Source organism: Mustela nivalis (genome assembly GCF_964662115.1).
Source record: "Mustela nivalis genome assembly, chromosome: 9".
Lineage (NCBI taxonomy): Eukaryota > Metazoa > Chordata > Mammalia > Carnivora > Mustelidae > Mustela > Mustela nivalis.
Genome location: NC_139028.1, coordinates 115,544,734 through 115,558,706, shown reverse-complemented (window position 1 = coordinate 115,558,706; position 13,973 = coordinate 115,544,734). Strand labels below are relative to the sequence as shown.

Sequence of the window (13,973 nt, the reverse complement as noted above, 5' to 3'; positions counted from 1 at the left end):
ATCCATGCCCGGGTCTAGGCAGGAGGGCCACAGAGAGGTGGGACAAGTAGATCCCAAGGAAGCGCACCCTCAGCTGTGCTCTGAGGGGCAGCACCTGCGGGGGGTCTACAGGGAGGCCCACAAAGTGGTGGGCTCAGAAAGCCACCTGCTGAGAGTCCGGAGGTCAAGACCAACCCTTTGAAAGTGTACGTTTCAAGGGAAAAAGACTCCTGTTTTCTGATGGAGTCTCCATCACAGTCAGACGTAACCTCCCAAATTAGAACCATCCTGGTTATTTTTTTTTTAATATTCTACTTATTCATTTGACAGAGAGAGATCACAAGTAGGCAGAGAGGCAGGCAGAGAGAGAGGAGGAAGCAGAGTCCCCGCTGAACAGAGACCCTGATTCTGGGCTCGATCCCAGGACTCTGGGATTATGACCTGAGCTGAAGGCAGAGGCTTAACCCACTGAGCCACCCAGGCGCCCCGCCCTGGTTATTTTGTTCCACGTAATAAACAAGATCTTAAACTCGCACTTGGCGGCACACACACACAGCTCCGTTGCCCGGAAGCCCCATGTTCTACCTTCTTCCCGGGGGCACGAGGGACACCCAGCCACCTGGCCCGGCGGCCGTCACTCCCCCGCCCCGAGTATTTACCTGGGCTGTGCCAGAAGTCCCCTCCGCCAACCCAGTCCGTGTCCGGGGGGCAGGGAGACAGATGTATACGTAACTGCTCAGCCATGACTTCTTCTCAGCCCACCTGCCAGCCTGCCCCACAGGCGGTGTGGACCAGGTGCTCTGGCACAGAGCTGGCCCCGACAGCAGGTGTCAGGGGCAGGACCCACCAGCTCCCACTGCCCTGGCCAGGGTGAGACAGCAGGGGGCCCCAGAGAGCCCAGATTTTGGGGTGCAGGGCAGCAAGTCTGCGGCAAGCCACACGCAGGTGACACCCCCTGCTACAGAGACAGGCTAAAGAGCCCGGGTTGGCCTGAGACCTCGGCTTGGTCCATCCACGAGTCCAAGCACCCCAGAGGGAAACAGCCGAGGACGAAGCTTCACAAAGACCGCTCGGGGCTTCAAAGGGGCAGGACTGGTCCCCGCTTCAACTCAGCATCGGCTGAAACCACCCTCCGGGGACAGGCATCACGGTGTGTGCCCGGCCGTCTGAACGCTTTGTCCCTGTCAGCACTGCTAAGGGGCAGAATTCCTCCCTCTACTCCGGAAGCAGAAGACAACAGGATTTGCACAACACGTCCGCGAAGGCAGGGCTTCGAGACACACACGGCTAGAAAATCAGCTCAGGCGCTGTCCGGGGAGCCAGGACGCCGTCCCCCCCCGCGCTCATCCCCTCTCAATGTCCCTCCGACGTGCCGCTGCTGTCCCGTCCCCCCGTGTCTATCTTCCCACCTGAACGTCCGCCCCGTCGGGCCACAGGTCTGTCCCTTGCTGCTCTTCCCGGTGGGGCGGCGTCCCTGGACGCCTGGAAGGGACAAGTGCTCACCAGGGGGTGCAGAGGGGGCGGGGGGTGTGATGGCAGCTCTGTCCAGGGACCTGCTGAGCAGCCGTGGGAAAGGGGCCAGTGGGAGCCACGGCGAGAGCGTGGGAGCAGGCCCTCTCCGTGCAGACCCGGCGCATCCTGACTCCCCGCCCACCGGACCCACGGAGACGGCCGACCCCAAGCTGGGCCCGAGAGAGAGCTCCTATCTGCTTTGGGAGATGAGACCGACTGACAAATGAGTGAGGTGGTGACGATGATGGTGCTGGGGACCCGGCAGCCAATCCGGAGCACAAGCACTGGCCCGGTCTCAAAGGTGCTGTGGCTTCTGGCCGGGAGACGTGGCCTCCAGGTGGGAACCGGGATGTCAGCATTCTGGAGAAGGCGAGTCTTCCCCATGCAGGAGACTGGGCCATGTGGCAGGGGGAACTCTGGGCTTCCGAGGGAGGGGGCTGGGGGCGGCTGGGCACGTGGACTCGGAGGGCACTCGGGAGGGAAGGAGCTGCCCGGGGTAGGGGGGAAGGGGGGCCCACGCTGGGCCGTCACGAGCCTGGTGTCTGCCAAGCAGCAGGGATAGAGGCAGGAAGGGCCCAGCGTCTGCCAAGAGCGGACAGAGAAGTGCAGGGCCGCGGCAGCCACTGGTTAGAGAAGCTCGGGCAGACAGCAAGTCCGAGGGGCTTTTATGAATCTGGCTGACCCCTGTGACACGAGACCTAAGGCCTGTGGTCGGAGGAGGAGGGCAAGCGTTTTCAGGATGGGGGGCCCCGCAGGGTGGGGGGGAGTACAGGAGGCCGGTCCTGAGGGCGTGGCTGGGGTCGTGGGAGGGCTGGGCCCAGGGCTCTAGACTCCGGGAGATGGGTTAGGAGGTGTCCCAGGGAATTCCTAGCCCAGGAGGGTGCGACACGCAGCAGAGGCAGCTGGGGGAGGGGTACGGGGGGGGGCTGAGGTCCGTGGACACAGAGGGGAATCGGGGGCCTGTCCACGGACCTCAGCCCCCACCCACCCCACATGGCTCCAGTCTGCAGGAGGGAAGTCCGGCGCCTCCCAGAGTGAGCAGCCTGAGCCAGCCCCACCGGGGGGAGCCACCCTGCAACTCCCAAAGGTCACGATGGCAGCTAGCAGGCCAGCCGAGGGGCTGGCCTGGACCCGACGTGCAGGACAGCTGTCACAGACAAGGCCGACAGGAGGGCCCACCTGCAGGGCAGCCCAGACATGCCCGCAATTCGGCCTGTCCCGTACGTCGCATCCACATGCCACTAATGCCATCCAGATGAATCCCCGCGTCACCAGCCCGGCCCTTCCAGACCTTTGTTCTCCTCCTGGTTCATCCAGGATTTAGCCGCAGCTGCCCTAGAAAGTCCTTCTCGGGGGCCTGGTGGGTGGGACACGGGAGCCCGATTACCTCTTCAAAGGGACAGCCCGTTTGTCACTGTCTGCAGCTCCTTTCTTCCAGAGCCTTCCCTCTGCGTTCAGAGCCAGGCCGAGCACACAGCCAGGCTGCACAAAATCCATCCTCCCCATCAAAGGCAACTGGGCGAGGTAGGCCCGAGGCCAGCACTCCGGCTCCTTAGCACCTGGCCCGGCCGTTCCGTTGTCACTGGGCGTCATTTCTGGGAAACGTCACCACGGCTAGAAGCATGTCCTGTTGCTGCCCTAGCCTGGTTTATTCCTCCCCGGACCATCCCTCCCACCTGGAAACTGGAAAGTAAACACAGCCCCTGGTCCCTCAGCGGTTCCCCCTGGAAGCCCCGGGGAGCCTCCATGACCGTCAGCATGAAGCCTGTGGCCTGATCCAAAGCGTGGTCCCCAGGGGCACAGCAGAGGAACAGCGGTTGGGCACACGTACCGAGCCGGCCCAGGAACCTGGAACAGAGCTGGCACTCCGCAGGGGCTCGGCAGCAAACTCCGGGGCCCGAGAGCGAGGGCCGAGAGGCCACAGCAGGGACGTGGAGGCAAGGCCCCTAGCACGCTTGGGCCACCTCCAAAATGTTCACACCTGTGTCTGGGGTGTGTCCCCACTGAAAGAATGCTGGAGTCCGAGAAGCCAGCACAACACTCGCCTGGGGCATCCCCACTGCGGGGAGAAGACACGCTGCTTACGTGGAGGTCTCCACGTCCATGCATGTGAGCAGCGCCCCCCCACCGCCCCCGGGGCAGGGGTGGAGGGGTGCCCGGCACAAACCCCGCAGCTAGGGTCAGCCCTGGATGTGTGCGAAGTGGCAGCCACGGGCTCCGCATTCCCAAAGTGTGTGCCACCAAAGCCAAGGCGGGGAAAGAAAGGGACCCTCAGGCATGTAGTTTGAGAACACCGACACACCTGCATTTCCCAAGTCGGCCTGATCAAAGATTCCCCAATTCTAATTCTGTAGCGTCTCTCTTCACACTTTCCGGGGATTAGCTCCAAACAGATAACACGCTCTGCGCAGGCGTTCTTGGTCTGCCTGCGTGGCCCCGTGCAGGTGAAGACTCCGTCCCTGACTCCGGGCCCTCCCTCTCCTCACGCTACCGTGACAGACCGTCTTCCTTGGTCGGTTGCCCTCGAAACCGCGCTCCTACCTGTCCGCAGCCTCGCGCCTCCTGACTTCTGTCCCTTCTACTTAGTGATTACCAAGAGGATAACGTTTAGATTCTGTCTGGAAACCTGACGCTGCCTTAGGGCTTTGTCTGAGGATTGGTTCTAAACGTGGAAAACCAAAACCCACCCACTTGCCACGTGACCTTGAGCAAGGTACCGTCCTCCTGGACCTCAGCTTCTCATCCACGAGTGGGAACCACGCCACACACCTCCAAATACGCTTGGGGGACAAACAACCTTTCGCCCGTCATCGGGAAAATGCCCGTCAAAGCCAGGGACACCCCCGAGCGCCCGGCAGGATAAAGGGCGTGGAATATTCCAGCGGCCAAGGCTGTGCAGAGAGAACACGCGCTGCCGAGGACAGAGAGCGTGGAGGGGGCACACGGCGGAGCACTCTGACGGCGCGTCCGTGAACCACGCGTGAAACCCCACGTGGCCCAGCAGTTCGGCGCCTCCGGGTGCTCCCCGGAGAAGTAACAGGCGCGCAGAGAAAACTAGCACGCGGTGCCCTTGACAGCCTCGCTCACGGCAGCCACGGGGGGGAAGAACGCAAATGCCCGTCAACAGACGCTGCACAGCGCGGTCCGTCCGGGTGCCCAGGGTCATAGGCCGTAAAAACGAAACGAGGACAGATGCCGCCGTGTGGATAAACTCCAGAAACAACGCGCGGCGTGAGGAAGCCCGGCACGGAAGGCTGCGCGCCGAAGGACCACACTCGCATGAAACCCCTGGGACAGCCAGCCCCACGGGGACCACAGGAGATCCGTGGGTGCTGGGGGCTGCTGCGGGGAGCGGAGACCAGGCCTGGCTGCTTAGTGGGCACGGGGTCTCGGGTGACGAAACGTTCTGGAACGGGGCAGCGGCCGTGGCTGCTGGGGTTCAGCTGTGACTGCGGGAGAGGCCGCTGAACGGCACACTTTAAAATGGTTAAAACGGCCATCATCGGTCACGTGTGTTCCCACAGTAAAGGGCCCCAGCACCCCACCGCGGGAGTACACGGAGCCACGCCTGTTACATGTCCGGCAGTGTCAGCCGACACACACATCCCCAGCCCCACAGCTGCTCCCAGGGGCGGGTGGGGTCCCGGGGCGAAGCCTTCTTGGCTGACCACAAGGGAAACAAGGGTTGTGCCTTCAGGCTCAGAGGCTCGAGGGAAACTCCCTTTAGCAACAGGGTCGTCTGTAGGGAATCCAGCAGGAACTGGCCACTCGGACAGCGACTTGGGCGGAAGAGGCACCTACTCAGCCCAGAGCCCCTGTCCAGGAGCGTGGCATGAAACCCTGAGACCCAGACGCACGTCCGTCTCCCTGCTCCCACCCTCCCCTGGCAAGCTGCCTGGTGGGTGGCTCCCCCCGAAGCCAAGAGAGGAGCGAAGTTTACCCCCAGGTGAGTGGTCCATAAGCAGTGATGTGACCAGCACTGAGGGGAGGCGTCCACACCGAGGACAGGCACATACGTCGGGGTTTCCCTGCTGTGGGAACGAATCGAACGACTGTCTCCGGAGCACCTCCAAAAAGTACACCCACGAGCAAAGAGCAAGTTGCCAAAGAACACATCTGCACATCGCTTAAATTAATCACACGGAATCACACAGAACAGGATGACGCTCCGTTCCGGGACACATCCACCTGGCAAGAGAAAACGCCTTGGGAACGCGTCACCAGATTCAGAATGGTGGTCACCTGGCTGCCACCACGTTGGTAAGATTTTTTTGTCTTACGCTGCATGGTGGGCACATGTGTGTGAGTTTTCACTAAGATTTTGTGTTACGAGGGACACCTGGGTTAAGCAACCGACACTCTTGATTTTGGCTCAGGTCATGATCTCAGGGTCGTAAGATCGAGCCCCACATCGGTCTCCATGCTCAGCAGGGAGTCTGCTTGGGATTCCCTCTCACCCCTTCCCTGACCCTTCCCCCACCCCTGCTAGCTGGAGTGTGTCCTTCACCCAGCTCCCCCCGAAAACCTCTCACACAAGCGCAGTGCCCTGCGACGGGGTTCACTTGGCCACACGGCTCCTTACAGGCCTCCTGCATGTTGGAAAAGTATCCTAATAGACTATTTTTTTGAGGATCCTATTTGGCCAAAATGCAGAGCACAGGGGCTCAGTGGGTCAAGCAACCGACTCCTGATTTTGGCTCAGGTCACGATCTCAGGGTCATGAGACCGAGCCCCGCATCGGGCTCTGCGCTCAGTGTGGGGACTGTTGGGATTCTCTCTCCCTCTGCCCACCCCCTGGCTCGGGCGCGCGTGCGCGCGCGCACACACACACACACACACACACACACACACACAGGAGAGCACGCACTCTCTCTCTCTCTAAAAAAATAAAATCTTAAAAAAAAACCCAGCAGAGCACAGGCATCCATCCGCTGCCCGCCTGGTACACGTCATGGGCTCCAGGGCCTCCAGGCCTGCTGGGCTGTGCCAGGCAGCACGACCTTCGTTAAACAGCTTCGGGAACCAGCGTCCACCGGCGGGGAGGACTCACCTCGATTTTGTCCGTCTTGGCATCTCCCCAGTACAGTTTTCCCTCCTGCAGGTCCAGGGCCAAGCCGTTGGGCCACCCGAGGGACGTGTTCACCAGGATGTGCCGCTCCTGTCCATCCAGGTTAGCGCGCTCGATTTTGGGGTTCTCCCCCCAGTCTGTCCAGTACATGAGGCTGGAGGGGAAGCACATGTCCTTGACGCTGTCCGGCCCGTCCCCACCGCACGCCCAGGGCCGAGGACAGCACCCTCCCCATGCTGAAGGGTGCACACGCAGTGCTGGCTCCCTGCCCACATGAGCGCCAAGCCCCCCGCACGCGGGACCAGGGGCTCCACAGGAAACGGGGTGCCCACAGCATGGGCTTCACAACCCGGCGTCCGGGGACTCGAAGGGAGCAGGTGGGACCCTTCTCCGGTCCTGCAGGTGGGTGGACAGCAGATGTGCTGGGAGACCCATGGGCCGGAGGGCCGAGCACCAGGCAGGGGCCCACGTGGAGTGGAACCTTCCTCAAAGAGCCGAAGGGCTCCTGTGCACAAAGCGCAGGCTCCACGGGCCACGAGGCCCCGCTCTGCCAGCAGGCACCTTGAGCGGGTGTCCGTGGTTTTGCACCTCTGAGCAGTACCTGACAGCCCCCGCCAGGGACCACGGTTACAACCACTGCGGCTCTGCTAGTCCCCACAAGGCACAGCTCCCAGGTCCCCCTCCTGTCTTTCCAGCTCCTCCTCCAGGCTGTCTCCAGGATACCACGCGGCACCAGGCACGGAGGGCCAGAGGCTCCCCCTGCAGCCCTGGCTCCACCGCCAGGAGCTCCAACTCTTCCTCCTCCCCCCACCACTTTCCCGTTGTTGGTCATGAGCCCCAGGAAGGGGGCTGCTACCCTGCTCTGAGCTGCAGAGGTTCTCGGAAAGGCTCCTACATCGACAGACGAGCTGTTTTCACAGAATCCCAAAATGGAAAGTTGGAGCCACACTGCCTGGTCCGATCCCAGCATCCTGCTGTGTGACCTTAGGTGAGTCCCCTAACCTCTCTGGGATTCAGCGTCCTCTACTCTACGACTGTACCCACCTCCGGGGGAGAGAGGAGGAGGTAAAGCTTCCCCGTGTGCAATGCTCAGGAAAGGCCGTTAAGTACATCCCATCATCAGCCTAGAAACCACCCTGGTGAAGCATTCTGCTTCACAGGTGAGAAGGGTGAGGCCCCTGGAAAGACTCCCCCCAGCTCTCCAGGCCTGGTACCCACGTACACGACATCATAGCATTGCAAAGTCTGGGCCCTGGGCCAGCAGCAGCATCCCCGGGGGGAGCTTATGAGAAATTCAGGTTCCCAGGCCCTGCCCCAGACCTCCTGAATCAGAATTCCGGGAAGGGGCCCAGCCACCTGCATCTTAACAAGCCTCCTCTGGGGGCATTCTGATGCCGGCAAAAGTTCCAGAGACGCTAGTATCTCTCACTTCTGGTGGCCTGGTTCCCAGCCCCCCACCAGGCTGGAGGTCCAACCCCCCCCACCCCACCCCGCTTACCCCATCACAGGGTGCAGCACAATGGCCCGGGGCTCGTCCAGGTCCTCGGACACCAGAATCTTGCGGGATGTGCCATTGAGACGTGTCACCTCGATGCGGTCGGTGCCCGTGTCCGTCCAGTAGAGGTTGCGGGCCACCCAGTCAACCGCGATGCCGTCGGGGTCGTTGATCTCGGTGTTGACCAGCGTCTGTGCGCCTGACCCATCCAGGTACGCCCTGCGGATGGCCCGCACCTCGTCGTCCGTCCAGTAGACATAGCCCTCCAGCGGGTCGTAGTCGATGGCAATGGCATGTCGGATGTCGTCAACCTGCAGCACGATGTCGGTGAAGTCCGGCGTGTCCAGCGAGATCCTCCGCAGATCCGTCCGCCGGGCCAGCAGCAGCACCTCCTCGGCTCCTGAGGGAGCACATGCGGTGGGGTCAGAGGCCGGCAGCAGGACAGCGGACCAGGCCTGCGCTGGGCATGGCAGGGAGGGGCTCTGCCAGCCCCCAGGGTCAGAGCTTCCGCGCAGCCACCGGTGACAGTAGGTAACACTCGCTGTGACCCTCCTCTGTGGTCACTAGCTCATCCCCCTGAGGGCTCTAGGAGGCCAGCACTGTTTGTATCGTCATAGTATCGAGGAGACCATGTAGGCACAGAGAGGTCAAGCAACCAGCAGAAAGCCACACAGCCACCTGACCTCCACCACCATGGAAGAGCTGCTTCACACTCAGTGTCCCTTCGCCCCTGCAAGCTCCTCTCCTGGCCACAAACCAGTGCCAGATGCAGGTCCCACGGAAACACTGGGCTCCAGACCGCCACTGGCAGCCACACTTCTCAAAGCCCCCACTGGGCCGCACCTTCCACGTGCTCCCCCTTCACGGCTCAGCTCAGATGCCACTTCCTCATGAGCCCCCCCCCCAACCCCGCTCACCCCTCCAAGGCAGCTTCATGCCACCTAACGGCACATATCACTGCACGGTCTGATTCCTTCCCACGTGACTCTCTCACTGACGAGGGCAAGCACCGGGGGGCAGGTGCCCCGGGCTCCCTCTGCCACCCCAGCAGGGCTAACATCTCAACCCCATCCTGGACCCTCCCTGCTGGGATTTGTTGGACCTTCCAGGACAAACAGCACAGGGAGCCTCACGGCACTCCCCAACCCTGACCAGGACACCCCTGGAGGCTGTGTGCCCTCCCCCAGAGCTGGGTCCTTGTCCCCTCATTCACTCTGGCCTCTTCTGGTCTCAAGGACTTGCAGAGCCAAGTTTAGGCCCAGAGACCCCTTCCGGAACTTTGGGACCACTTGCCTGGTCTGAGGAAAGGCCCAGAATGGGGAAGGACCTGCCTCAAGTTATGTAGCAACGCAGGATGGGGACAGGGACAGAACCAGCCAGGCACATCCGTCAACCTCAGGCCCCCAGACCCAGCTCTGCAGGCCTGGTCAAGCCACAGCCCTCAGACAGCAGACCCTCTCCGGCGCCCGGTGCCAACTTCTTGCCCCAGTGGCAGAGCCCTCGGAGCCCAGTGCCTCGCAGAGTCCACCTGGGGTCCCCTGACCTGCATTTCAAGTAAGGGTGGGACGGGGAATCCTCGCTCCGAGGTGCACAGCTCATCACCCAATTCCTCCACTAGAGGGCGACACATGACAGCACTAGTTCTCTGAGCCCAGGCCTGGGAAACTGAGGCAGGCAGTGCCCAGAAGGCACCCCAAGTGCCTGACTGCTTTGGAAACTCCGAGACCCAAATTCAGATTTGGCCTTGATATGGTGTGCACTGGAAGGAGGGGAGGGGAACTCTGAATTTTAACAAATTGTCTTCCTTGGGGCTCTCTTCCCAAAATGTTCTGTTATCTGACCTGTCCTTCAAGGCCCAGGTCCCACACCTCCCCCTCCTCCTCCAGGAAGCCTTCCTACCACCCTTACCCCAGTGGATGGGCTGGCTGCGCGCACACACACACACACACACACACACACACACTGCATGGGCACCACACTTAATGTTTCACTGGGATTTGTGCACATGCCTCCTCGGCTCTCTGCAGACCCCGGGCCGCACCCAGGGCAGGTGCTGACGTCCTTAGACAAGCCAGGAGAACGCAGGGCCGAAATCTCTGTGTGACTCTGCACAGGTCTCTAACTTTCTCCGGGCTCTGGTCTCCCCATTTACACTGAAGGATCAGCCCAACCTGCTGGTGTGTGAGTTTCTTTCTGGCTCTGACATCAAGGGAACCGTAAAACCAAACTCCGGGAAAGGCTCTGGCTTCATCTCCCATGATGGAGGGACAGGGGATGCCCCTCCAGGGCACGTCCAGGAAGAGCCCTGTCCCAAGAGGGTGTCTACAAGACCCATCCGAAGAGGCTGTCGTCGGGCTCCCGAGCGGAGGCCAGGGCAGCTCACCGTGCAAGGCGGAAGGGTGTGTGTCAAACCGCACGTGACCTCAAGCGGGACTTCCTCCCCAGAGAAAACACTGGTCCCTGAGAGGAACCAATGCTCTGTCCCAAAATACATTTTTTTTTAAGATTTTTTTTTTTTTTTAAAATTCGAGAGAGAAAGAGCACACGCGGGAGGAAGAGGGAGAGGGAGAGGGAATACCAAGCAGACTGCTTGCTGAGCACAGAGCAGGACACAGGGCTCAATCTCACGACCCTGAGATCATGACCTGAGCCAAAATCAAGAGTCGGACGCCTGACTGACCGAGCCACCCGGGTGCCCCACAAAACACCTGTAGCACCTGTTTCCCCATCCCCGTTCCTGGGGTCCTCCAGACACAATCACCTAAAATAGTGTGAGCCTCACGCCATCCCAGAGGTACAACTACATCCCATTTTACTGATGAGGAACTCAAGGCACAGAGAGGTTAAGCTCCCCGCACAAGGGTCTACAGGAGCAAGTGGAAAAAAAAGGCCCCGCAAACACTTGGCTTTCACCAGATGGCACACGCAGGAAGCCCGGTGCTGGTGCGCCGCCGGGCGGCTGGCTCGGCCCCCCAACCAGGTCTCTCTCTGCGGCAGCTACTTTAGACCAGGAACTGGGGGCGGAGGTGGACAGGCACAGGATCCCCCGGGCCCCGCCGGTGCTCCTGGGGTCACACACACAGGGCAGAGCCCTTCGGGGAGGAAGAGCGTCCGTGAACGGGTGCTAGGAAGCAGAGCGGGGGTTACAGGTGGGCCTGTAAGGGACCAGCGGAGACGGGGGAATCCTGGCCTCCGGCTCCAAGAACCTCAGATTCGTGCAGCTGTGACCGTGTACTAGACTCCAGCAGAGTGTCCCCGAGGGGCACAGAGCCATCAGGGACCCCAGCCCTCCATCAACCAGGTCAATACAAAGCCTCCAGCACACCCCACGGCCAAGGAACCCCATTATCAGCGTCTCTTAAGTCTCTGTGACTAAGGCAGTAATTAAATGCCAGGATAAATCTGTAGGTGATAATTGACTCTGGGGGGGAATGTCTGACACCCCTTGGGCTGCAGAGCCTTTGAAGTTTTTATTTGAGCTTGGCCTGGAAGACGGGGACCGCGGGTGAGAGCCCCAGCCCAGCCCGCTGCCTGAAGCGTGGAGGACCAGAGCTCTCTGTCCAGGACCAGGCCCGCGGCGGGGTGGGGGCGGGGGGGGGCAGCTGCAGAGAGAGATCTCCCTGCCTGGGCTCCGTGGGCCACTCGCCGAGGCTCCCGCTCCCAGGGGACCTCCAGGGCTGTCTGCAGCCAGGTCTGAGCGGCAGCCCTGGCCTCGGGCTCTCTGGGTGGGTGTCGGGCACTGGGCCGGGCCAGGAGGAGGGGAGGCCACCCCCTTCCCTGGGACGAGACATGGATTCTGGGTAGGGGTTTGTTTAAACACCAAGGAAGTAAATTGGTTAGAAACTAACAGTTGGCCAAATGGCTTTCTTTGGGGTTGTTCAAACAAACAGGCTGCCCCACGGGGCTGCCAAGGAAAGTGAAACCTTCCCCTCGCCGGCTGGGCAGCCGTCCCTGGAGCCTCCTTCAGGCGGACTCCTGACCTCTCCCCTTCCTCCCTGCACGCACAAGCGCAGGAAAGAAGGGCAGCGCTCCTGTCCTGGGGCCAAGCGCAGGGCACGGACCCCAGGCCAGGCCAGGGCACAGCCTTCCTGGCAGCGGGCGTTCTCAAAACACAAAAGCAGACCCAAGGGATGGCCCAGAGTCACGGGCGTGGCAAGTTCAACACCATCCCTGCCTGCCCACGTCCCTCCGGACCAAGCTGGCTTCCATCGCAGGGCACCGTCCCGTGGGTTACACGGAGCAGGCGCGACGCGGGAGAAAGCTGCCGTAACCCATCAGCGCAGACGGGGGGAGGGGCGCCTCGTAACGGCGGAAACGGACTCCACGGTTCTGGAGGCCAGAAGTAAATGCCCCAGGTGCTGGCAGGCCCATGCTCCCCCTGAAGGCTCTGGAGACGTCCTTGGCTCTTTCAGCTTCTGGTGGTTACCAGCAAGACCCAGATGTTTCTTGGCCTGTGTTTTCACCACTCCAGCCCCTGCCTGTCTTCACGCGGCCTCCTCTCCGGCGTCTCTGGGTCTCCATTTCCTTCTTATAAAGGTCACTAGTCATTGGACTCAGGGCCCACCCGACTCCAGGAGGACCTTATCATAACTCGGTTCTACCTGCAGAGACCCTGTTTCCGAGTCAGGGCCCATTCACAGGTTCCGGGAACTCAACACATCTTTTGGGGGGACACGATACACCCCACACGCGGTGGGGAGCAGAGGTGAGAGGAAAGGTTCTGTGGAAGGACAGGCAGGTCCAAGGGCCGGGGGGACCTCCAGAGCGCACAGGGTCACTGCTGCAGCCGGGACGGACAGGAACCGGGCTGGCCCACGTGCGCCGTGCGCACTGGACGCTGGGACAGCGCCGCGCCCGTCGCCGCCTTCAGGACAGCCTCGTGCAAACCACGCTCTCCGTGCAGCAGGGGCCCAGCCACAAGACAAACAAGAGCCTCCCCGAACAAAAGCCTGGCAGGAAACACACGCAGATGTCCCCAGTGACTATCTTTGGTCCATTCCCGGTCTTCCTTCTGGTCTCCGGCGGGGTCTGCACACGTGCGCTGTAAGGGACCCGCCTCTGTGGGCCGGGCTTCATGGAGGGACACCAAAATTCGAATTCCCTATCCTTTTTCCACGTCCCCAAACATTCTTCTTGTGAGTCTCTTTTCAACCCTGCAAAAATAGTCGCACAAAAGCAGGTGGGGAGCCATGTGGCCCTCCGGCCGAGCGAGGCTGTGGGTCCCCGGCCCTCAGGTGTGCCTTTCACAACAGGCGACCGCCCGTCCTAATCACAGTGGAAGCCGTGTCAGGAGGGCGAGCGGGGCCACAGGAACTCTCGGGAGCCCCTGCTCAATTTTCCTGAAACCTAAAACAGCCATACAAGGCAAAGTCTACGCCTCATTTAAGTTCACTGAAAGGCGTCCAAGTCGAGAAAAAAACCACCCAGACCTCAGCAACGACCAGAAGAGACGGGTGATCTGAAGAGGGTTCCAGAGGGGAAAAGGCCAGCCGCTCGGCGCGGCTGCAGCAGGGCCCCCGCCTCCCGGAGGACTGTGCCCGGCCCACGCTTCCTGGACGGCAGTGTGGCTCGGGGACCCCGTGACCCTCCAGTTTCCCCTCTGCAAGCCCAGCCCGAAGCAGCCGCTGGACACACAGGCAGATTCCTGGCTGGGGAGGGTCACCGAGGCCTCTCGATCACAGCAAAACCCAAACCCGCAGAAAAGGGCCTGTGGCACCGTCCATACCCCACAACCTGGGAACAGCGAAAAGGGCCCCCGGGAGCACCGGGCTCGGGGACAGGGCTGGGGTTGGAAACGCCCGGCAGGCGGTGGAGGAGGTCGGGCACGGCGGGGCCCCCACACGATGAGGGACTCGTGCCAACCCAGATCTGAACGCCAGCAGAGGGGACAGGAGAGTGTCACATCTGGGCGGCCACATT

At 61.5% G+C, this 13,973-nt stretch overlaps 1 protein-coding gene across 1 annotated transcript in view; it reads right to left on the bottom strand.

The window, feature by feature from the left end:
* LRP5 (LDL receptor related protein 5) overlaps positions 1–13,973 on the bottom strand; it is a 97,786-nt gene that overhangs the window by 35,484 nt on the left and 48,329 nt on the right. The window contains exons 6-7 of the mRNA XM_082748739.1: positions 8,058–8,454; positions 6,542–6,713 (exon numbers count right to left, since the gene is read on the bottom strand). Of these exons, the coding sequence (XP_082604865.1) occupies positions 6,542–6,713; positions 8,058–8,454 (569 nt within the window). The remainder of the gene's footprint in view (positions 1–6,541; positions 6,714–8,057; positions 8,455–13,973) is intronic.